This window comes from Saccostrea cucullata, unplaced genomic scaffold (genome assembly GCF_032062105.1).
Source record: "Saccostrea cucullata isolate Sc308-1 unplaced genomic scaffold, CSIRO_AGI_Scuc_v1 ctg1194, whole genome shotgun sequence".
In the NCBI taxonomy this organism is placed as follows: domain Eukaryota; kingdom Metazoa; phylum Mollusca; class Bivalvia; order Ostreida; family Ostreidae; genus Saccostrea; species Saccostrea cuccullata.
Genome location: NW_026928585.1, coordinates 15,540 through 41,317, shown reverse-complemented (window position 1 = coordinate 41,317; position 25,778 = coordinate 15,540). Strand labels below are relative to the sequence as shown.

General features: G+C 32.1%; 1 protein-coding gene across 1 annotated transcript; it reads left to right on the top strand.

Annotated features, from left to right (window-relative positions):
- Window positions 1–2,524: 2,524 nt before the first annotated feature.
- On the top strand, window positions 2,525–10,494 carry LOC134278060 (multiple epidermal growth factor-like domains protein 10). Its single transcript, XM_062760378.1, has 11 exons — window positions 2,525–2,697; window positions 3,462–3,686; window positions 4,018–4,272; window positions 4,602–4,730; window positions 4,991–5,126; window positions 5,939–6,084; window positions 7,932–8,063; window positions 8,581–8,712; window positions 9,656–9,796; window positions 9,920–10,028; window positions 10,277–10,494. The coding sequence occupies exons 1-11, from the start codon at window positions 2,628–2,630 to the stop codon at window positions 10,461–10,463; spliced, it is 1,662 nt and encodes a 553-aa protein (XP_062616362.1). The 5' UTR covers window positions 2,525–2,627; the 3' UTR covers window positions 10,464–10,494.
- The last annotated feature ends 15,284 nt before the right edge of the window (window positions 10,495–25,778 follow it).

Below are 25,778 nucleotides of genomic sequence, written 5' to 3'. Positions count from 1 at the left end.
ATATTTTGCCATCTTTTGTCTTCATTAGTTACATGTAACTAATGTATGCCTTCAAATGATATCGACATTTTTTTAAAACGCAATCAACAATTAAATATAAATTTCCTTAAATTGAAACATATCTATTGTTTTACAGATATACATGTACATGTTACCTTTTGAATGTATCTTCTTTCCTGGAAACCCTTGTACAGATATTAAATAAACCAGCAATACTAGCAATACAGTTGTTATTAACCTGCCCTTCTTCATCTTTTTACAGCTGCCCGTTAAAATACGACAGACCTTTCCCTTTCCATTTTATATATGAAATTCTTGATGAACATAGGTTAAAGTTAGGGTACATCAACACACACAAAGGGCTAATAACAACAGGCTGGGCAGAGTGCTTACTGACCGTCAAGGTGAAGTCTCATTCATATCTTTGATTATGTCTTATATTTATTGAGTTTTTCCATTAATTTTCCTTTAAAGAGGAATTTAAAATCTAATGGCGTTTTCCGCTGTGGTCATAGTTGGTGGATTTCAATAACTATCTTATCTAGATCGGAATATATGTTCAAAATATGTTTTTTTTTAAATTGACCAAATAGTTACCATTAAGTTCCGTCAAAACATGTTAAAAGGCTTTTGACGTTTTCAAGCTGGGTCTTCATTTTTTTCTTGCTAGCCTCTGCACCTCATCATATGTTCTAAACGTAATGAAACAATAAAACAAAAATTAAGCAGAACCACTCCTTGCAAATTATTTGTGTAACATTTTTAATTTAATGAAACATACACGTACCGTTACTTATTATTAAAAAAAATCAAAATAGATATTTTTTTTTACAATTATTTTTTTTGTGGTATCTATCAATCCTACCTTTTATATACGAGATACTTATCGCACAATAATACGTTTAACATATATTTTACATACGTTTTTTATCATACCATAGCAAACAGCTATGTACATGCAATACCTGTACCTTTTAATTAACTTCTGTTCACAACTTTAAATTGTAAAATTTTATTGACATATGCTGGGACTTGCTAAAAAACACATATTCTGACTACTCAAAATAATATCTTATTTCAAGAAATCAAATCTTAATCTATTTGTTCCTTTAGAATGCACTTATGGAAGACTTGATGTAAACTGAGCGTAATATATGGCGAATACATTGGAATATGGAGCAAAAGTTTGCACAAAAGATGCAAGGAAGGCTTGGGAGGGAAAACATGTCCTAGCGGTATATGCATTATCTATTTAGGAATGGATTAATGAAGAAGAGGTGAATGGATGGATGGAGGGAGGGAAGAAGTGATAGAGAGGCAGAGAGATATGTACTTGTTTATTAGACTATATTGTAAAAGTACTTAATTCCATAGAGTCATTATCTTGTGGAAACAAAATTTCTATTCAATCCTCGAGTATTAGATTACGCGAATATCTTGGATTGATATTATATGTCCTCAACGAATCTGTAGAATGCAGTGACAAATTTCCGAGGGAAAATTGTGTTCGTGTACATAGCGGAAACTAATCCCATGCGGATAAAAGTACGTCTACAGTAATTTTGTTTGTTTGATAATAGATATGCTTCATGATCTGAGTTAGAGTAGTTTTTTCTAAAAGTCGAAAAATGTCTATGATTATTTTAAATATGATTAAAGACAGGGTTAATGAACATTTTGTGTTAATTGTCAACCGAGGGGCCTTTTATTGTGCTCGTCAACGAAAACGCCAGAACAATCACTGGGGAAGGTAATAGATGCAAACCGGAATAAGGGGATGAGAGAAGATTGAATTGGATTAAACGCATTGTTAAACATATCTATATGTCCCCTGATTTAGATAAAATTCTCTTATCCTTGTACCCCTGGTTCAATAGAATATCCTACAATAAAGCATTATCTTTAATATACACAATGAAACTTAAAAAAAAAACAGCCCGCATTGAGAGACATCTACTATGCTACAAAAATAACATTTTGCTTGTTAACAGTCTTTTAGGAAACGATAATATCTAAGCTTTAAACTCGTTATATTGAAGTGTGACACTTACATATTATCTTCAAACTCTTAATGTTTGGCACTTGTATGGCACTTGTTATAAATTGACTCCTCGGTTAAATATAGTATATCAATGATCGGTGTCAAAAGAATATTTACAAGATATGTATTTGAATGCCATATGATTGGTTCATTTTCTAAATATTTCAATGACAACTTTTGATTCATATCAGAATAAATATAGGGAATATTACGAAACACTTATTGTTCTGGCACTAGAGGGCTTTATATATAGAAGCTCTTGTCTATTTCTTGACCTTTGCTTAATATACGTACATATTATGTATATGTATATATATTATAACATTGAATGAACCAGTCAATATTGCATGGATTTATTGCTTTATTATTTAAGTTGAGTAGAGGAAAACATTTACTTTGTCAAATTCAGGAAATTATCAATTAGTTACCAAGAAACTTTCATTATAGATAAATTTTAGCTTTCCGCGATTGAATGTAAATGATGACGATATGCAGTGTTTAGAAATTCATCGATCCTTATACAATTTTTGATGATTTTATATATCTTTTTGATTTCTGACTGTCAATCCGTTAAGCCACGGGGAGAATGTTACATATGTGTAAACAAGTCTGTCTGCCTTTTTCGTTGCTCATTCTGTGTGTTTCATCTGAGTATGGTAAGGCATATCTTCCTTAATAATTCTAATTTTGATAATTATATAAATCGATAATTTTTTTTTCAGTTTATTTGTCGAAATAGAAGTCTGATATATTTTCATTTGAAATGAAGGGATGAAGAATTTGATGGATTTTACAAGTAGTACACCTCGATTACTTAGAGAATAACAATCATACATTGAATGCTTAATTATCCTTCTTTTAACAAAAGTACATTGCGCTTACTTCTTTTTCTGAAAAATTAATGAAAGCTTCTTCCATGATTTATCTCATAGAATGGTTATCTAAAAATTCATAATATATTGTAGAGGGGGAGTCTCTATAAATTTATCCTTTGCGGAAAAAATGTAAAGGGTAACTCAATATTGTGCATTATATTCAAAAATCACTAAATTCTAAATCTTTTTTTATTGTGGTATTTCAAAAATTGAAATTTACGAAAGTATCCTGTTTTATTGAAAACTACAAAATTGAGTTTTTACTTTTACTGTTTTCAATTAAAAGTCATGTGTGTGTCCTTTTTTGATATTTTCTAAATGAAACATTAACTGACCTTCCAATTTATATAATTTACTTGCAGCGCTTTTTCTCTAAGTAAAACACGTTCTTCAAAAAATATAATATTTTTCGTCTCTGTGAAACCATTAATCGGCCCTTTCGACTTTTGAACTACTTTTGCCATGGATGAACAACTCAACTTTAATTCGAAGTTAAAAGGCAGGAAGTAAACACAAAGTAAATAGTAATATTAATATATTTTTAGTTAATGATGCATATAAACATCCAACCTGGCAACAAACTACACATTCGTCTAATTTTGGAGCCGAAAAAGCAGTGGACGGCTTGAAATCTGACTTATCTGCCGAGGGGCATCAGTGTAGCATTTCTGCCAATAACCAAAGAGTGGCATCTTGGCGAGTCAATCTGCTTGAGAGAAAGTTTATTCATCATATAGTGATATATTATAGAACAGACAATTTTGCTTGGGGTAATACATTTATATTGCTAGATTTAATTAGCATAATTAGTCTTAATCTTCTTTTTCATAATTCGTTTTTTTCTCGTTTTTAACTACATATAATTATTTATAGTATCTAATACTTTTTAATTCTATATTAGTTCAAAAGTCATTTTTTAAACTTATTTCATGAAATATATATATTTTTTAAGGAATTTAAAGATTTTTTTATGAGAACAAACAAAGACTTTTAGAAATGAACTCAGTACATTGTTCCCCTTCCCCTACATGTAGCAAACTAGCAAATAATGCCCTATATAGAGAAATGAGAAGCATAAATATGTGATATACTGTATTTCAGATGAAAATAATGCTTTAGCTGGGAGATTTCTAGGGTTTTCTATCTATGTATCAGACACTGAAAATAAGGATGATGGCAGATTGTGTTTCCATGACACTGAGTACAACTTGACAACAATACCAAGTGTCCTAAATATCACGTGCAAAATATTCGGCCAGTATGTAATTTATTATAATGAAAGGAAAACCGACAAAGTTTACCCGGATGGTTATTCAAAATATGCTTTCAATGAACTTTGCGAAGCAGAGGTTTATGGTAAGAATAACTTTACATGCTTTACTTAATCATATACAATGTCACTGATTTTTTTTTTTTTTAATTTTGAATGCGGATTGTATTTACAAATACTAAATCAATCTGTCTAGAATATAATGCATATCTATTCACCGATCCCTCATTTAGGCCGGTCGTTAATTGACTCTAAAAATACTATCTTTTAATTTTATTTAACTCCAGTATCCATCCGATATAAACCTAATTGTAAATGGTATATACAAGGATTTTAGAGATAAAAACACTGACTTCTTTTTTTCAGCATACTTATATACATGTTTATATTGTGCATACTAAATGGTATTTAACAGGTTGTGCCTCGGGGTTTTATGGACCAAACTGTTCACTTCCTTGCCAGGCAAATTGTCAGACTTGTAAGGCAGATACAGGCGCCTGTTTATCGTGTAATGTTGGGTACATGGGAGAAAATTGTGATTTCAGTGAGTTTTCCAAATAAGATATGTGGATCTGGAAAGAATACTTAAAATGTGTCCTTATTTTTCTTTCAAAAGAGAAAGGAGTAATGTGTGTTTAATGAAACAACTAATTTTACATATTCACCAAATTCGCTGAAAAATGTTGTAAAATTTCAAAAAAAAATTGTAAGATTTTTTTTATTTGGATTTTTTTTTCAGAAATAAAAAAAACCATAATCAATATACAAATTGTACTTCGTTAATTGTAATATATCTCCCCTCAGGCTGTGAATCGGGAACTTTTGGTATTAACTGTTCCAGTATATGTGGAGAGTGTACAGGAAACTGTGATCATAGATTTGGAAATTGTTCTCAGGGATGTAAAGCGGGATTTAAAGGAATCATTTGCAAAGAGAGCCAGTATCATTTATTTTGTTATTTCTTATAAAAAAAAAAATGTAATGAGTATATTAAGGGCAGATGATACAAACAATTTTTTTCTTTGGAAAAGATTAAATATCATGTTACAAGTTTAGAAAAGTGGATGGTTCTTAGAATTTTTCTCCGAAGAACTGGAAAATGAAATAGATTTTGAAGATATTAGAAATATTTCAATAAAAAAACGAATATAGACAAATCACAATCAGTAAAGGTTTACAGGTGAAAATAAATTCTAGAATATGTTATCCTGGCGCTAAAAAGTGTAAAATAAACCTTAGAAAAATATACCAAGCCAGGTGAATTTTAAGAGGAAGATCGAAATGACAAAAAATTGGCAATGTCACATAGGCTGATTTTTTTTCCATTTAGCTTTTCCTAATAAAATTCACCTGTGCTCGGTATATTTTTCGTAAGTTTATATTAGACTTTTAGCGCCAAGATATCGTATTATTAAATTTATTTTCACCTGTAAACCTTTACTGAATGTTATTTGTCATTATTTTTTTTATTGAAATATTACTTATATTTTCCAAGTCTTTTTCATATTCCAGTTCTTCGGAGAAAAATTTCTAAGAACCATCCACTTTTCTAAACTTGTGACATGATATTTAATCTTTATCAAAGAAAAAAATTGTTTGTATCATCTGTCCTTAAGAGCACTCTTTCAATTTTACCCATAATAAACGTCAGCAGTTTATTTCGCGCATAATAAACTTTTACTTGAAACTTCTTTAAAATACTGCTATGAAATTCATATTCTCTTGAAAATTTCATACAGATAAATGAATTGTTTTCAATATTTCAGCTTGTGAACCAGGAAAGTTTGGAAGTAATTGCATTCAAGATTGTGGAATGTGTGTGGGGGAGTGCTTTCATATAAATGGAACATGTATCGGAGGATGTCAACCCGGATATAAGGGTTCTTTGTGTGATAGGGGTAATTGAAGATATATGTTGTTTTTTAGTCAATACTGCAAAAATGATCATTTCTCGATGGATCCTGATTTCACCTCTGATATTTTACAAGTCCCTCTTTGCTCTGTTTTTTATTTGTATTGTTTAACGAACGTTTTGCACTGTAGCTAGCGCTTGAATACAATTTATAATCTTCATTTATTTCATTTCATGCCTTCTGTAATCAAAGTGTGTCTTAAGCTGTGATAATCGCTCTCTTATCAATTTCTCTTAACCCTGGGTAGACTGACTATGTATGCAGCTCTTCTTCATTTCTGGCATCGAAAGATGTCTCAAATTGGATCTTCATGACTTTTTGGATTTTTTTTTTCAAAGACAATTACTTTTCGTTCAGAGAAAAGCTTACAAATTGTCAACTTTGTCTGAATCAATATCAAGAAGCTGAGCACTGTTTTAAATTTTTGATCGTGCGTGCTTCGGAAATACTTTTTTAGACATTTTTCATCTGATCTTATTTAAAAAAAATAGGGAAAAAAATACTTAACCCTCTTCAGCGTTTGGGGGAAAATACAGATGTTAGAGATACGAGATACAGATGTAAAATCTCTTGTGCTAAAAAAAGATGTTATAAGAGGACTTATTTTTGTATTCACATGAAGCAGCATTTGGCAAAATTTTATGTGTAAAATAAAGAAAAAACTTGCTGTGTCCTTCAACTCAACAATAAGATATATCGACGACGCATTGTAAATTAACAATGGTCATTTCCATTTCTATGTCGACACGATATATCCTGGTGAGCTTGAGATAAAAGATGCCACAGAGTCTGATACATCTGTTTCACATTTGGATATTTGTATTCGCAAAAGACGTTAATTGTAATTTAACAGCCAAACTCTATGATAAACGTAATGACTTAACTTTTCTATCGTCATCTTCCCTTACTTATGCAGCAATATACCTTCATCACCTTTATACGGCGTTTACATATTCCAATTGATTCGATAGGCAAGAGCATGGTCTACGAATGAACAATTTCTAAAACGAGGTAAGTTATTGACCAACAAGCGTACGTTCTTTGGTCAATACAATGACCTTGTCAGCAAATAATTTATCATTGAGTCAAATGCTGACTGACGTTTCTCATACTCATTGTTAGTCCATTATTTATACCCTGGATTTGACGACGAATTTTTCCGTTATTTACCGATCATGCCAAGGAGCACACGGAAGGTGTGACCGGTCAGCAGGGGATGATCACTCTTCCACGACACCTGATCCCAATCTCTGATGTTTAGAAGTCCGTGTTTGCTCTGCTTCTAATTTGTAATGTTTTATGGACTTTGATATTGAATACTGTTCGTTATCCTTTATTTCTAGACTTTCAAAAGAGTTTACAAATTTGCTTTGTTATTGAATCTGTGGTTGGGTCATCTGATTGATCGATATTTTCTTAATCTATACTTCTCTTTTCTTACATGTGATACTTCATTATCAAAAGCTTCCTAGTTTTATCACCGTTCTTTTAAAATGCATTTCAAAAGTAAAGAAAATTGAGAAATGATATCATATCTCAAAAATCACAAAAGGGGATACATTATACTTTAAATGCTTAAAAATATATCATTCCATGTTTAACATAAAACACTGACAAATATTTCATGGTACTCTCAACTGGGTAGTTATGGGTTTCTATTTTCATAGTGGCAGTCTGTAAGATTTCTATTTATAAATCTGAAAAGGAGGGTTTGAAAGATGGACAACAATAATCAAAATACTAGTAAACAATGTAGTAAACAATGTAAAACTCTAAATAATTCTGGATCACTATCATACATTGATTAATTATTGTCCTTTTTTAATCAACAGAATGTTCCAAAGGTCGATATGGCATTGATTGTACAGAATATTGTGGACAGTGCGAAGGAGAATGCAGTCATGTGCATGGAACGTGCCAAGGCGGATGTAAGCCTGGTTATTTAGGATTAACATGTCAAAAAGGTACACAACATCTATTAAATTGAAAACTAGCGAAAAGAAGTCCATATTTTATCAACAATTTTCATAGTATACATATGTATTACCAAACACAAGTTATCCTCAATTTGGTTAATTAAGATCTTTAATATAATTCAAATTTTCATGAATGTAACAAACCTTTACATTTTTTAGGGGGGGGGGGGTACAATTTGGAAACTTTTCCGTATGTTTTAATATAAATCATATTGTTTCAAATATATTATATTTTTTGAAAGAGGTTATTCGAATGTGTTTTTTTTTTCATTTATAGATTGAAATCATTCTGCCGTGTAGAATTTTTCTTAAGATTCATACCTGATTTATTTGATTATCTATTGAACATAAATATCGATTGATTTATACTTCACTAATGAGAATCATTACATACATGTATATGTTGCGTTCAGTCAGAAGAATAATTTTTTTTCTCGGAAAAAGAATTTCAATTAATAAGCATCCGGACATAACTTTTATCATACTTTATGATGTCTTTTTTTAGAATGTGATTTGGGAAAATATGGTGTAAACTGTAGTAGATATTGTGGAAAGTGTAATGGAAGATGTAATCATGTTGACGGAAGTTGTGCTGAGGGGTGTAAAGCAGGTTACAAAGGAGAAATGTGCCATGATGGTAAATATTTATCTTATTATGCAGTTGCATTGAATGGATGTAAGTTGTTTTACGTAAAATTCGAGTATACAGTATTTTACTAATTAAGACACCCAACCACATATCATTAAAGGGCTTCAAATTTTAACCTTTACTCGGCACTTTCGGACATTGAACAAAGATGGATTTTTATCGTGTCTACTGTGTCATGGAGTTTTTAAGACCTGCACATTTTCCTTTATGGTACATAAACATGTATTGATCGACTTAAATCAGTGGCCGCCAAGATTCGAATCTACAACCTTCCAAACACGGAGCGAGCGCTCTTGAAAGTGAGCTTCTCTGATGGAAGGTTTGGAGTTAGGGAGGTTTTGTCTGATGCAGAAATAAATCGATGTGAATTATGACATGTTATTGCTTCTTGATGGAAAATATTGGTTTTAGGAAAATATATTTTGTTTCAATGAATTGATTGTTCGTTGTTTAACGTCCCTCTCGACAATTTTTCACTCATATGTAGACGCCACCACTTGCCGGCTAAGAGCTGCAAATTCTATTCTATACTTGGCATTCAGGGCCATTGAGCAGTGAGGGGTCTTTTTTGTTCCAGCATCTACTAATAAACGGTACTATATGGTCTCATCCGAAGGACCGGTCTCCGCATCCAACAGCAGGATTCGAACCCACGACGTAAGAACCAACTCCTTACTTTGCGACTCTAGAGCACAGGCTCTGACCATTTCGCCACTCCGGCGACTTTTTATTATAATTAAATTCGTGAGTTTATTTTTATGAAAAATTCTCTCAGTCCAAAAAATCTTAATTAAAAGGAGCTGTGCTCTAGTTAGGTGATTGTTGAAGCATATTACGTGACAATGAGCTAAATAAATGACATTGGTTTGACCAAACCCGAGGGAGATTATGCTAAAATGTGTCTAGTCGTTATTATTTTATTTCATGACAGTTTGTGATTTTGGGTATTTTGGAGTTAATTGTCATCAGGAGTGTAGCATGTTTTGCTCAACATCGCGCAACTGCAGTACAACCAGTGGCAAATGTATTAATGGATGCAAAGACGGATGGGAAGGAATGGATTGTCTAAAGAGTAATGTTTTACATCCATTTTCGATTTCTGATTGCTAAAATTTATCATTACTATTTCATAAAAAAAAAACTAATCTAAAATGCATTTAGGTGTATGTAATATATGTATAATGTCAAAATTTAGTAATTTTTCCGAAGGAGAGCAAACTTCTAGGATCAATGGAAACAGTTATGGCACTGTCAGTCAGCCTGTTCATCAACATATGTCTTATGTTGATCTATTGCATAAACAGGTAAAATCCTCAGGCTTATCAATTATTGACATCAATGATACTTAGTTATATATATTTCCTTCGGTTTAAAGTTATACACATTATACATTGACTTAAATAAAATTCAAAAAAATATATAAAGATATACATGTATACACGGAAATTGCATTTTAGAGGTCGGAACAATATTATTTTAAAAAGAAAATCCTGAATGGTTAACATGCAGAACATCATTTCGTTTGTCCTAAATATTCAATTATCTTTAAAAGGCACGACTCTGCTATGGTAAGAAAACAACAAAAGACAGATTTTCGTAGTTCCCGACAGGATTTCATGTCAGTGGGAAATCAGACAGGACCAATAACTCTTGAAGTCGAGGAACAACACAACGAAGGGAGTTATACGGAACTGCAATTTCTAAATAACAACACAAATAGTGACTATTACAATTTGTAAAGAAATAAAAATATTGAGTCTTGATTATTTATATAAAAAGGAAAATATTTTTAATTTTTGCTATGTATTTGATTTATTTTACATAGATCCTTTTCCATTAGGGGTTCTGACTTTCAAAATCAAAGTACTGAAAGTACTGAAAAGCGGTTAGCATGCTTTCATGGAATATGACTGTACAGAGTAGAATAACAAAAAATGCATTGAGTGATGATATATAAGTAAGCATGCATATCTTTGTCCAATGTCATCAGCGAAGAAGCAGACACACTGACTTTTGTAGTACTTAACTAAATGGTAAAACCAATAACATCCCAGATTGATGTCACAAATGTATGTTTCAAAATATCAACCTGAGATTTTCAGTTTGAAAGACAGGAAGTTCAATTTCAAAAATTTCTTCCTAATTGTCTCCATTGGTGGCGTCCAAAAGTGCTCAGAACAAAAAAAAATATGTTGATGTTGCAAATTTAATTGTCTTTCATGCTCTATTGATTCTGAAATTAGCATGATTAGGTAACTATAAAGGCTACTATAACAAACAACTCAAAAAGAAAAATAAATGATAATTCAAATTTTTTAGATTAATTTATTTGATGTACTGTACATAGATCTTTAGCTGGCTAGTCTGAGAAAAACGGATGGACGAGCAGAGAATTTGTAAATTAATTAATTTCAGAGAGCTTCAGTTTCGTAGGCTCACTGCGGGTCAGCAGGTGTGACCTGTCATTGGGGATGCTTACTTCTCCTAGGCACCGGAACTTTCAAGGATCCGTTTTTCTTTTGAGACCGATCGCTGTTTATTCTGTATTTTGATACAGATACTGAGTACATCTGTTTATTAATATTATGAACTATTTCTCTCACAGGAAGAAAGACAAGTAAACAAGATAATAAAGTTTTAAGAAATGTACATTATTGACTTTTCATACAATTAAATGTTCGAATAAGTAATAAATGACAATTATTTAAAAAAGAGTCGGCAAATATTTAAATAAAAATGTGATCGTTTATAATCGTTTGTAATAATTAGACTGAGTACAGAATTTATCCCTGGAAACAAAGCTTTCATCATCTTTTAAATAATTTCAATTGAGAAAAAAAAAAGGAGAAGAAAACAAACGTTTCATTATGGAAGTAATCCATAATTGTACAACTTACAGATGTATTCAGTTTTTTATATTAAGGCTTTCTTCATGTACTAGTATTAATCAAGTTAATTAAAGGGATGCCTTAATATTCTTGCAAAGAAAAGGAAACTCAATCGAGAGATTCTCCGATGTTTTGCAGTCGGTAATAACCTTCAACCCCTTTAGCCAGTAATTAACCCGTCCTTCCTTGTGCCAGTAGCATAATTCGGTCAAATATTTATTGTTCACGAGGGGTGCCTTATAATAAATCACAGGCACCTGAATTTTTATCAGTAAGTCTCTAAATTAGCCAAATATCGAAACATTCTATCCCCTCTATATAAAGTATAAATACACAAGGCGTGCAACGCCATTTTGACCCCTTGTTCGATTCAGGCCTCAATTTAACACATAAATCGGATACGCCTACTGGTTTTCGTGTAGCATTGGGTTCAAATATGATATTTCTCGCTATATATTTCTTCCTTAAGTTTAAATCCAACGCGTTGATAAAGTTATCAGCTAAACTTCATGCTGACTTCGAATTTCGTCACAGGGCCCGATCGCCATCAGCTGACGTCACGGAAAATTAATCTCGACACCAAATGCTCCTATACATAAACTTTTTTAATACAACAATTATAAATTTATTTCATTGACAAACAAAATCAGAGAAAAATTAAAAACCGAAAGATTATGTTGTTTTGATAGTCTTGATTTTAATTAGCATATGTTATATGTGTTAGAAACAAATCATAGGTAGAGGCTTTGTCGATAGGTAGCGCCTTATGGAAGTTTCCGGTGTCGATACATGCCATAAAGCGGTTAGCGAAGCTAACCGCTTAAAAACTGTTTTGTTATTAACCCCCCCTTCCCAACCCCCAGTTTAATACATTTCTTATTTAAATACAAGTAACAGATAATATGATTTAAAATTCGTAATTCATGTGGTCTTATTGTTGAGTTTGGCGTGCAATATTAGTAACATTTCAGCATTTCAACCAGACATTGCTTTCATTGCACTAAAGTGAATTATGCTTAGATTAAATATGTGTCTTCGTGTGGAAATCATGTAAATATAAGTAATATAAGTATAAGTAACATAAGTACTTTTTGATTCTAATGACAATCCACTCAAAAATAACTATATATATGTTAAAAAAATGTATTAGGAAATAAAATGAAACACTGCGCAAGAACAATAAATTCCTTCTTTTATATCAAGATGCAAACAAAAACAAATGTTTTCCATTTGAAAAAAAAAATGTTCGTTTTTTTTCTTAAAAAAAGACACTATAATAATTCTATTTACCTATAAGACCTTTGCAAACTAGACTTTGAACTTTGCGGTAGTGAAAATGTTTGCACAATAAAACAAAATATTATCTTATTTTACGTACCTAGGGGAACACTAGGTACGTAAAACGAGAGAGAGAGAGAGAGAGAGAGAGAGAGAGAGAGAGAGAGAGAGAGAGAGAGAGATCGTTCTTCGAAGGTAACTAAACCATCGCATATACTGAATTACCAGTAATAATTATTTCATTATGTGATTTTTTAAGATTTATTAGTTTTCATCAAGGAAATCATGCCATCTTTCTTTTAACATTTGCTGAAGAGACAAACGTGGTTAAAAAAATATTATGTTCCAGTAAATAACAGGCACGTTAATAGGATAGTTTTTAAAAAGAAGTTTTACAATGAACAAATAACGATTAAACAGACCCCTCCCCCCGAAAAAGAGATGTATTCAAAATTGAAATATATGCATGTTGGGGGAATTAGGTTTTTTGACTGAAGAGAATCAGTCCTTCAACCAACATTCCATGCTTTATAAGTATAAACTTACGTTAAAGAGTAAGGGGATTGGTAAAGGCTCCAAACATCCCTTTTCTTATCCCCTTTACATCTTGGATTCACCCCCAGATTTTATGTGCCTGGATGATATGTTCACCAGAATGGAAAGAATGTAAAGAAACAAATATTCTGAGAGTAACTAAAACACTGAATAATTGGAAATATTTATATGATTTATATATTTTTCTTACATACATCCTATACCACAATGTGTCTTACCTTTTTTAACCATGCGTTTATTTCATGATTTCCGCCCTCCCCTTGTTTGGAAAAGACACACGTAACGGATAATGAAATATATGGAGATAATAAGTGTTATTCAAGTTCAAAAGTTGAAAACTTGCACTATTTTGTTTTTAAATTTCCATCTATACTTCCAGAAATCTAGAGTATTTGAAGTGTGTAAGCAAGGGAACTATTTTTTTTATCGACAATGAAGTGGCAAATTTTCTTCAATGTGATGTTGACTTGATGCAACGAACGGAACAGCGTTCTTTGTAGCCGAGGTCACTGTAGACGAGGCTAAGGCAATAAATCGATCTGTAAAGATAGAAGTAACATACTTAATGTTTTCCTTTTGTTTTATAAAAGTATAATGAGTGAACAATTGTGACAAATTTCTCGTCAGATTCAAAACATCTTCGTCTGTGCTCTGTATATCATAATAATACTGAAAGAGAATTAATGGATTTCTTTCATAATCGAATGCAAGGACATGTGTGCACGTACGTGCGCAAAATACATGAAATGACCAATATTTGTATAGTCGTAGCTTTAAAACATTTTGATGAAATGCTTTAATTCACTGCGCCCTAATGTAGATTTTCCAAAGGGTTTGGAAAAGTTTTGGAATTCCATGGAATTCCATTCGTTTCCATACAAAACTCGAAAAGTGTGTCTGGAAATTTTTGGAATGTTTTGGAATTTGAAAAAAAAAAATTGGACTTAGACATTTTTTGGCTAGGAAAGTAGTGGAATTCTTTGGAAAAAATTATGAAATGAGAAACTTAGCCATTTTCTGCGCTGTAAAACTGTGGAAAATTACTTAGATTTTTTTTTTTTTTAATAAACAGTCGACTTGTAGTACAATAACATCGGGATCGAAGTCGGGCTCGATGAACAGTTAATTTTAACAACACGCTGAAATTCAAAAATATCGAATGCCATGTTGATGTTGCACAGAAGGAAAGTTGGAAAGAGATTGTCATGAACAGGGGAATAATAATTAGCTCGGGATGGAAGAAGATGAGGACATCTGAGGACCCGGTATGTACAATATTGTACAGTATTTTACTATTTTATGTGTCCCTGAATGAAGAATGCTTCTGCTACTGTTCATTAGTCTGGGAACCATACTAAAATGCCCGACTGTGAAATCGTTAGGACAAGCACTATTTCAAGTTTGTCATAATTATTTAACAACACTAAGCATATCATTTAGTTCATGAATTTTAACCCGAATTTCCTCGTTTGAAATCGAACTGATGTAAAGAATTTTATCTGTACGTTCCTTTGTTCAAGACAACATTTACAGAGTATGATGTACATGTTATTAACTATATATTTTGTAATGCATGTTCATGATCATCACCAGCTCTTATTTTGATTGTTTTAATAGTTGCTGCAGTGCCTTAGATGATTTCCACAGCGCTGGCATTTTGATAAAAGTGGATATACATGTCTACAGATGCTTAGCCAATCATTTACTAAGCTTGTGAATGGGTACAAGTCAAAACGGCACCTGGTGAAAACGGCACTTAGGAAATATGCAAAACGGCACTTGAGAGTAGTCAAAACGGCCCTTTAGAAAAGTCAGAACGGCACTTTTTTTATTTTGAGAATTTGATATTGTTTATACGGAAAATGGATCTTTATGTTACATTTATAGTAATAAATGTGTATATATTATTGATAAAAATGTTTAAGAAATATTTCAGAAATATTCCCAGGATGGGGAGTATCTATTGTAAACTCTTTTTACATAACCATAAATTATCAATTATCTAATCAGAGATGATAATGAAATTGAAACATAGTAGCAACAATTAAAACTAAGCTTAAAGCAATTTTTAAAAATATTTTTTACTCATGATTTTTACTTGTTATCTTTTGAGAAATATTTTCCTGACCTAATGAGAAATAACGTCTCATTTCCCATGTGTACTTTCCAACACAATCACAAATAGATCGGCCGCTGCTGCGGCCGATAATGATCCTTTGAAATTAAAAAAATCATAGTGTTGCAAATATGTATACTACTCTGTTTTGGGGGTTGCCAGTCACAGTTGACTAATTAGAAGCCAGTTAGAGTATGTTTACTAAGAATACACTTGTAGGAATAGGAAACAAAAGACCATTTCACACCTCCCCTTCAATAATCTGTTGATCGTCAATTTGCAATCATACAGCTACTATTGTGTATTTCTCGACAAAATGTCAAATGGATTGTACACAAGTTAGAAAAACTTAGATAATTCTCTCGCAACTGTACATAAAATATGAGTAGCCATACAACATTTAATAATATAATAAACATGTACATACAAGAACAAAACATTTGTTTTTTTTATAATGAAGATATATACAATGTTGATATTGTTAAAATAATTTCTACAGAATTAGATAGAAATGTGAGATAAAGTGACTCTTACTGTAATTTTTTTTTTTTTAAAAAAATCATTTACACCATTTCTTTTTTCATATCATCAACACTACACTACAAATATAATCATTTTTAATCCCACATATTGTTGTGTTATAACTTATAAATACTACCTTTAAAAATAGATTGAAAATAAAGCAAAATTGAAGCCACAAAAAATTCTAAAGTCAATAAATTAAATTTTGACTTAAAAAGAACTTATGTGAAATATATATAATAACACAATTATATACTTTTTTCTCTAAGTGCCGTTTTAACCAAGTGCCGTTTTAACTAAGTGCCGTTTTAACCAAGTGCCGTTTTGCATATTCCAGGTGCCGTTTTCACCACGTGCCATTTTCACTAGGTGCCGTTCTAACCATAATTCCTTGTGAATATGGTGAGAACCAGCTCAAATTATCATTCAAAACAAATAAACTAACTTTGATTTTATTTAATCCATGTCTTTTAGCATGATTTATTATGATTTTTTTTTTTTTTTGAAAAATTTGCAACTATGCCAAGTTAACAAAATTTAAGGTAAATTTTTACCATGCTTAATTTCCTTATCCTAATAATTTATAACAATGAATTCTGACAGGTAATCTAAACATGCTTACTGCACAGGTATGCATAATTATTTAAGATCAAATAGCTGTCATCTTCTATGAAATTACATGCATTTTACAGGAATCCGGATGCTCAAAAGAAGAACAAGTGCTGTATGAAATAAAAGGAGGTAAGATTTCTTAATTATTTTCTTAATCAATAAAATCACATGAATTGAAATTATCTTTTCAGTGTTAGTCAGGCATTGAGCTTGAGTTCTAACCTTTTTATTTTAGCTCACCTGAGCTATTTTAAGGCCTAAGTGAATTTTTTTTATCAGTGACTGGTGTTTGTTGTTTATAAATTTCCTAATTTGAACAAAAAATTGCAAGATGATGAATTCATAATCTACAGTTAACTGATCAGCCAGGTCGAAGGAACCAATTGTTTTGTAGAGCTTTATTTTATAATTTGTCATACTACCGTGTATATTTATATGGATATCAATAATGATACATCTGAATGGTTATCTTTTCTTTCAGAAATCGTGTAAGGATAGAAAGTTTGAAGTGTCTGTTGGAATGATCAACTTCGAACTTGCTGAGCCTTTGTACTAAAAGTGAATCCATTCGTGACACCAATTATCTGTCAACCCTCTATTGCAAATTTCATGGGATATTTCAGTGGGGAGGCGATTCTAGCAAACACGTCAGAAGTTTTGGATCTTCCATAATTGGGATCTTTAGCGTACATTTGGGGAAAATAGCAACTGTTGATTTTATGGGATCTTTGTATCAATATAGTTGTGTTAGTAGTACATTTTTTTGCATTTAATAAGTATGTGTTTGTCACTCTAGTCACTAACTTTGTAAAGTAAATGTACATGAGCCACTGGCAGTTCATTGTAAACATGGTAAATGTATACCCTGTTGAGGTTTTAATGACCTCTCCAATCCTTGGCCAATGTCATTTAATGAAACGAACCTCTTAATTTAAAAAAAATGCAGACTTTAGTTTACTACATCATGTACATGTATATCATAACATAATTTACCCATGGCGATCCTCTAGTAATCATATTTTTCTTTGGATATTTTTGTTAATAACCTTTGAAGTTAAATACTTTCAGTGAGAATACATTTAAAAAGTGTGCTTATATTGTACATCTGAGAGGTATATGCAATATATGTCTCAAAAAACATTGTAAAAGAATTTTTCATTTTGCAAATATAGATTGATGTATGAAAAATTGTGAAGTTATCAAGTTTTTTTGTAATTATTTTACACTAATACAGCTTTCATTGTATTTTCCTGGAATTCCACGGACTTCCATGGAATTCTTTAGATTTACAAATAATCTGGAATTCCATGGATTTCCTCCGCAAATTTCTATTCTGGCATTGTTCCGCTCTTTTCCAGGCTAGATTTAAAATTCCAAATCATTCCGGAAAAAGTTCCGTCCCAATACTCCGGAGAATTCCTAAGAATTCTGCGGAACAAAAATTCCATGGAATTCCATGGAATATGCCTTGGAATTCCATGGAAGTTGCGGAAAATCTACATTAGGGTGCTTTTGACTAAAAAAAAAACATTGAAGTGTAAACAATATGACATTTTCAAAAAATACCAAGGAATTTTAGAATTATTGAAATAAATAAAGTTCTACTAAAAATCAATAATCTTAAAAAGTAAAGTGACAGACAGACAGGATCTACCAAGATTGAAGATATCGGGAATGAAGCCAGTAAAAAAAAACGACACGCTGCAAAATTGAGTTGAACTGGGTACAGTGAAAGATCAAGGCAAACAGAACCAGAAATAAGAAGTTAATTGTATTATAAAAATCGGAGGTAGGCCAGGTGCCATGGAGGAGTGAGCATCCCCTGCCGACCGGTCCCATCCGCCGCGTGCTCTTCGTGAAGATCGGGAATTAACGGAATCATCCGTCATAAATCCAGTGTATAAATAATGAACAAACAACTAGTATAAAACGTCAGTATTTGAATGTATTTGCTGGTCATTGTATCGACAAGGGAACTTACAAATTGATAACTTTAAACGACACCACTGATATTCTTGTTTCATCAACCTTTTCTCAATAACTAACCTCGCTTTGGAAATATTTCATACGTATAGCATGCTCTTGTGTATTGAATCAACTGTGATACATAAACCGTATGCAGGTGATGAAGGTGTGTTGCTGCCTAAGTAAGGGGAGTTGACGATTGAAAAGGTGAATTCATCACGTTTATCATAAAGCTTGGTTGTTAGATTACAATTGCCGTTTTTTTAAGTAAAATATCTAAATATGAGACTGATTTGTTCATACTCTATTATATCTTTTATTTCAAGCTTACTAAGATATATCGTATCAAAATAAGAAAGGAAATTACCATTGTTAATTGACAATACGTTGTCGATATATCTAAATGTTTTGTTGAAGGCCGCAGCAAGTGTTTTTTTTTTCAAGCATAAGATTTTGCACAAAGTATGATTCATATGAATACAAAAAATAGGTCTGCTTATAGCGGGGCGCAATTGGTACCCATGGGAAATCCAATAGATTGTTGGAAAACCTGGTCTTAAATCCAAAATATATATTTTCAAATAAGAAACTCAAGCCTCTTTTTGATGTCAACTTTAGAGTACTTCTGTGTACAGTCAGAATGCTTTTTAAGAAAATAATTTTGCGAATGACCAATCACAAGGTAAGTCAATTTACGAATTCCATTTTTATTGAAAAAGCAGCTGTCGAAGATATCAACAAGTCTAGACTTTAATTTATCTTTGGGCATGGTTGTGTATAAAATTGAAAATTCGTAAGTTTTTAAGATGTTGATTTTGGTGAATCTTGAGATTTCAATTTGTTGAAAGGTTCCTCGAATTTTTAAGCATCTACATCTGATTAACACTACTTCTTGAATAATTGGTGTCACAGTTCTCTTGAAGTTTCTGCTTCATTACAGCTAATATATTTGTAAAGAGTAAAGAAAATAGATTGGTTGAACACTTACATTAGAAGTACTGTCAAAAGAATATATCGACGATGTACTTTAAACAAGAGGCCCATGGGCCACATCGCTCACCTGAGAAACTTTGACCATTCTGTTCTTTACCAGATTTCCCCCGTGTTATACATAATGCATTCCCACCCTACCCCACTGATCATAATTTAGACATTTTGAAATCTACACTACCTAATGATCCTTCCATGGGCACATATGTTTCAGCTTTTTTGGCCCAGTGGTTCCTAAGAAGAAGATTTTCAAAGATTTTTCCTATATATTTCTATGTAAAACTTTGATTCCCTATAATGGCCCCGCCCTTCCCCCGGGGGTCATGATTCCTACAATTTAGAATTTACACTACCCCAGAATGCTTCCACATAAGCTTCACTTTTTCTGGCCCAGTGGTTCTTGAGAAGAAGATTTTCAAAGATTTTTCCTATATATTTCTAAGTAAAACTTTGATTCCCCATTATGGCCCCGCCCTTCCCCTGGGGGTCATGATGTGAACAATTTAGAATCTTCACTATACCAGGATGCTTCCACATAAGTTAAAGCTTTTTTGGCCCAGTGGTTCTTGAGAAGAAGATTTTCAAAGATTTTTCCTATATATTTCTAAGTAAAACTTTGATTCCCCATTGTGGCCCCGCCCTTCCCCCGGGGGTCATGATTTGAACAATGTAGAATCTACACTACCCCAGGATGCTTCCACATAAGTTTCAGCTTTACTGGCCCAGTGGTTCTTGAGAAGAAGATTTTTTAATGACCCAACCCTTTTTTTGTCTTTTCTTGATTATCTCCCCTTGTGAGGGGATATGTCCCTTCATTTTAACAATTTAAATTCCCCTTCACCCAAGAATGCTTTGTACCAAGTTTGGTCAAAATTGGCCCAGTGGTTCTTGAGAAGAAATCGAAAATGTGAAAAGTTTACAGACGGACAGACAGACAGACGGACAGACGGACAGACAGACGGACGGACGACAGACAAAATGTGATCAGAAAAGCTCACTTGAGCCTTCGGCTCAGGTGAGCTAAAAAGGAAGATTTCGAGATTTTAACTCTTGCATACGAAAGATGCGCAGAAAATATCCATATGAGCATGGAAGGTCGACAGGCTGTTAGTGTATACAAACGTGCAGAAATAAACGAACGATATTTATGGCTTTCAAAATTCATTTAATGTTATAAAAAGATGATAATGTAACGCAGTGATGCATTTAATGATTTTATCAATCTCAATCATGCATATTAACTAATCTACTTTCAATTAGGATACTTGAAAACAAAAGAACCGTCCTTGTCTGTAAAAAAAGTAAAAGATTTCCTTGATTGTACAAACATTTCTAAAAAGTTGAGTTCTTTGAAGTTATACTTTGAGATTATAATAAGTGAAACAAGCTTATTCAGAGAATTTGTGTCCCCCGCTTAGGGAAACAGAAGACCATTCGCAGTTAAGGGGGGGGGGGTCGGATCCCCCTAAATTTGTAGAATTATTAAATGTGTGCATGTACTAGTATATTGAAGCAATTAGAAAATGTCAGTATGGATATGAAGATTTGATTGCTTATTCTTTATTATGTGTATAGAAGATTGATTTTATAGAAAACATTTATCACTCTGTAATGATGATTTTATGACTTTGTACAAACCAGACGTAATAACTTTTTTTCATTTCACATGCTGAATACTATATGTGGCAATGCACTTTGAAAAAATTAAGCACTTTGAATTTTTTTTTCAAAGTGCATTACAAGTGGGACACAATTAACGTACGTGCGTTAAGAATGTACATCAACATTTTAACCATGTAGACATTTAACGCACTTTGAAAAAAAAAAATGTATAAAACAAAAGTTCTAGACTTAGATTTTAGTAATTGAGAGAATCAATATGTAATAATTACATCTTTCGAAAAAAAAAGCCTATTTAACCTAGGTAGCAAATTGAAAGTGAAAAACCACCAACGCCCAGGTAAGCTCCGATTTTTAATTCCTGTATCATGTATATCTTTGCAAAACATTTGTGTGATTAACACCCCCCCCTTTCCGGTACTGTTGCCTATGCTACACCCAAATACGTATACGCATTTGCATAACAAGTGTGCTGTTGAAAACTTTCAATAAATTTTAGTTTAGATTAAATACATGCAAACTAGAAAAAATTAAGTACAGTTAAATATTTAAGAGAGAAAGAATTTTCCAAGTATGGAAAAATCATATCCGCTCACTTTCACATCCTAAAGTGACTTATCACCGAAAAGTTATCCAGCAGTACCTAAGATTTTCAAGAGTATTGACCAAGCCATACACATTTTTTTTTTCAAAATGCGTTAATATGCTCCATATCGCCCAGAAGCGACAGTGTAACAGAAACGGAAAGTATAAATTTACGTCCTTGTACTTTGACCTTTTGGCCTCAAAATCAATAGGGGTTTTTGACCTCAGATTCAATAGAGTTTTTTTTTTAGGCCCAAGGGAGTTGTTATGCAAAATTTCATTGCGAAAGCTAAAGGGTTCTAGTGATATCGTGTGGAAACGAAAGCGTGACAGACAGACAGAAATTCGGACGGACGGACGGACGGATCCAAATTAATATTCCTCAATTTCAGTGAAAGCGGGCGACAAAAATCATTTTGTCATTTACAATGATCAGATGCATGTGTTCCGTATTAATCAAAGGTCCATATCCCTTTCGTTGTCTGGGAGGTCTTACATATGTTTCATCCACTAATATTTTCTTTCTTGTTCCGATTGTATTTTGTTTTAAAAATGACGTCTTACATGTAACATTTATTATTCTTGTGTTGAAGATTGCATCCTGAAAATCACTAGTAAGTTAACATGGTTATGATACAACCGTACGTATATCGATGATACAATGCATTCAATATTATATAATTATACATATATACCTTTCCCACTTGTCTGTTATGCGGAAAGGAAACTCCTCTCCTCAACGAAAGCGCGCACCAAGGAAGGTAAGGCCTAGAAAAAAATATGTTTGTTTCCGCTTTCCCGACCGACCCTAATATATAGTGCCGACCCTAAAATTTTTTTTAATGCTTTTGTCCCTGACCCATGAAGTGCAAGATTTCACCCAGGGAATTATAGTCTCCAATTTTGCAAGCTTTTGAAGACAGAAAGAAGTTTGAGTCACCTTTCTATTATAAGTTTAAGTCACAGAAATGCTTGAAAACACCATTTCTTTTGTTATTAATGTTACTCTAGTCTCCTATACATGTTTTGATTAAAGAAGTAAAAAAAAAATTCAAAAAAAAAAACAATTGCCTACCTACCTACCCTATATTTTTTCAGCCTGAAAGCGGAAACAAACATATTTTTTTTTCTAGGCCTAATCTTGAAACTTGCGTATTAATGATTACTTCCACCATTAAGTCGATACAATATATTTTCCGGTGAGCTTGAGGTAGACGATACGAAAGAGTCTAACAAACCTTTTATATTTGCATATTTTCTTGAAAACGTCGTTTATGGTAATCTAGAGAAAAAAACATCTTTAAGATAAACCAGATGATTTTAACTTTCAAATGCCAACTTCCCTTTCTTATGCAGCAATTTACCTTCTTCACCTGCACACCGGGTTTAAATCTTTCAGTTCGATACAAAAATATCAGCTGTCTAGTTGAAAGTGATCGTTTCGTAACCCTAACAAAAAAATACTATAGTTAACTATAGTTTACTATAGTTAATTATAGTTTACTATAGTTAACTATAGTTATAATTATAACTTTGACACTTTGAAAACTTTGATTTACTATAGTGATAACTTTGACACTTTGAAAAACTTTGACGAAAACTTTGACACTTTGAGAAACTTTGACGAAAACTTTGACACTTTGAAAAACTTTGACGAAAACTTTGACACTTTGAAAAACTTTGGCGAAAACTTTGACACTTTGAAAAACTTTGGCGAAAACTTTGACACTTTGAAAAACTTTGGCAAAAACTTTGACACTTTGAAAAACTTTATAAAAAACTTTTACACTTTGAAAAAGTTTTTCGAAAACTTTGATATTTTCAAAAAATTTATCTAAAACTTTGACACTTTGAATAAAAAACTTTATCAAAAACTTTGAAACTTTGAAAAACTTTATCGAAAACTTGGATAATTTAACACTCCGAAAAACTTTATCGAAAACTTTGAAAAACTTTATTGAAAACTTGGATAATTTAACACTCCGAAAAACTTTATCGAAAACTTTGAAACTCTGAAAAACTTTATCGAAAACTTTGACACTTTGAAAAAGTTTTTCGAAAACTTTGATACTTTCAAAAAAATTTATCCAAAACTTTGAAACTTTGAATAAAAAACATAATCGAATACTTTGATACTTTGAAAAACTTTATCGAAAACTTGGATAATTTAACACTCCAAAAATTTTTATCGAAAACTTTGAAACTTTGAAAAACTTTATCGAAAACTTTAAAACTTTGAAAAACTTTATCGAAAACTTTGACACTTTGAAAAACTTTCTCGAAAACTTTGACACTTTGAAAAACTTTATCGAAAACTTTGACACTTTGAAAAACTTTATCGAAAACTTTGACACTTTGAAAAACTTTATCGAAAACTTTGACACTTTGAAAAACTTTATCGAAAACTTTGACACTTTGAAAAACTTTGGCGAAAACTTTGACACTTTGTAAAACTTTAACGAAAACTTTGACACTTTGAAAAACTTTGGCGAAAACTTTGACACTTTGAAAAACTTTGACGAAAACTTTGACACATTGATTTACATAGTTAACTATAGTAAACTATAGTTAACTATAGGTAACTATAGTATTTTTTTGTTAGGGAAGTCCCATGGTCGATAAAATGACCTTATCAGCAAATACAATATATCATTGAGTCAAATGCTAACTGAAGTTTCTTGTTCTTATTCTAAGGCTACACTCTGAATTGTCAACGGATTTTCTCGTTATTTCCTGCATCCATGTGATCAGATCGATTGGCAGGGGATGCTCACCCCTTCCTGACACCTGATCCCACCTCTGATGTATTGGAGGTTAGTGTTTGCTTTGCTTCTGTTTTGTAATGTTTGATAAACTTTTTACCTCCTTCGTTATATCCACATATTTCATAATCCGTTTAAATATATTGACGATAAATCCTCGATTTAAATTTAATAGTTTAGCGGCTTAATCAGGTTCAAGTTCTAAAGTCGGTGTTTATTTTTTTAACTCTTTACAACTTACAGAATTGTTATGCAACTTACATTGAATCCTCACGTCATAGAAATATTACTTTACCATTTCCCCGCAAGCTCTTTATAGCGGGGTGCAAATTTCTCTAAAGTTTAGCGTAAATAATATTCTGAAATAATATTCTAATTAGAAAATAACATTTCTAATTTTATGAGATTCAAGCAAGTATAAAATGATTGGAATTTGGCAATAAATTGAAGATTAAATGAACATTTTAAAGTGCGTGAAAATGCGTGATTGCGGGGAAACGGTAAATGCGTGATTTTGCGTTAGGAAATGGTATATGCGTTAAAATGCGTGACTGCGGGGAAGGGTGTTAACATTCCTAATAGTTGAATAATGATAATATGGAGAAAACGAATAATTATCGTGCTCAAAAAAGTCAAACCAAACAATACAAATCAGAAGTAGGGACCTTTAAAACTTCAGAAGTGGGATCAGGTACCATGAAGGAGTGAGCATCCCCCGCCGTCCGGCCGCATACACCGTATTGTACCTGTCATGTTCGGAACAATTCAATGTGTATATAATCAGGATAATCGTCTTTAAATAAGTAGAAATAAAAGTGAATCAACATTTAACTTAAATGATAGAGTATATTTGCTGACAGGCTCATTGTATTCACTCGCCGAAGTATGGCTGATACACTGCTGACTCGGCGTTGAGGAATATTAATCAATAAGCCATTATATTCACCATAAACATTATATTCTTAACATTTTGACACACTCTTTTGAAGTTACAACTTGCATTTATTTGAACAAATATCGGAGTTTTCGCCAGGTTTTTTTTTCTAGTTTGATCAAATAAAATAGGTATATGTGAATCAAATTAAGCAGGTGTTGCTAAACAGGAAGTTGATCTATTTATTTCCACATTATTGAGATGTTGCATGAGATTGTTGGATCAAC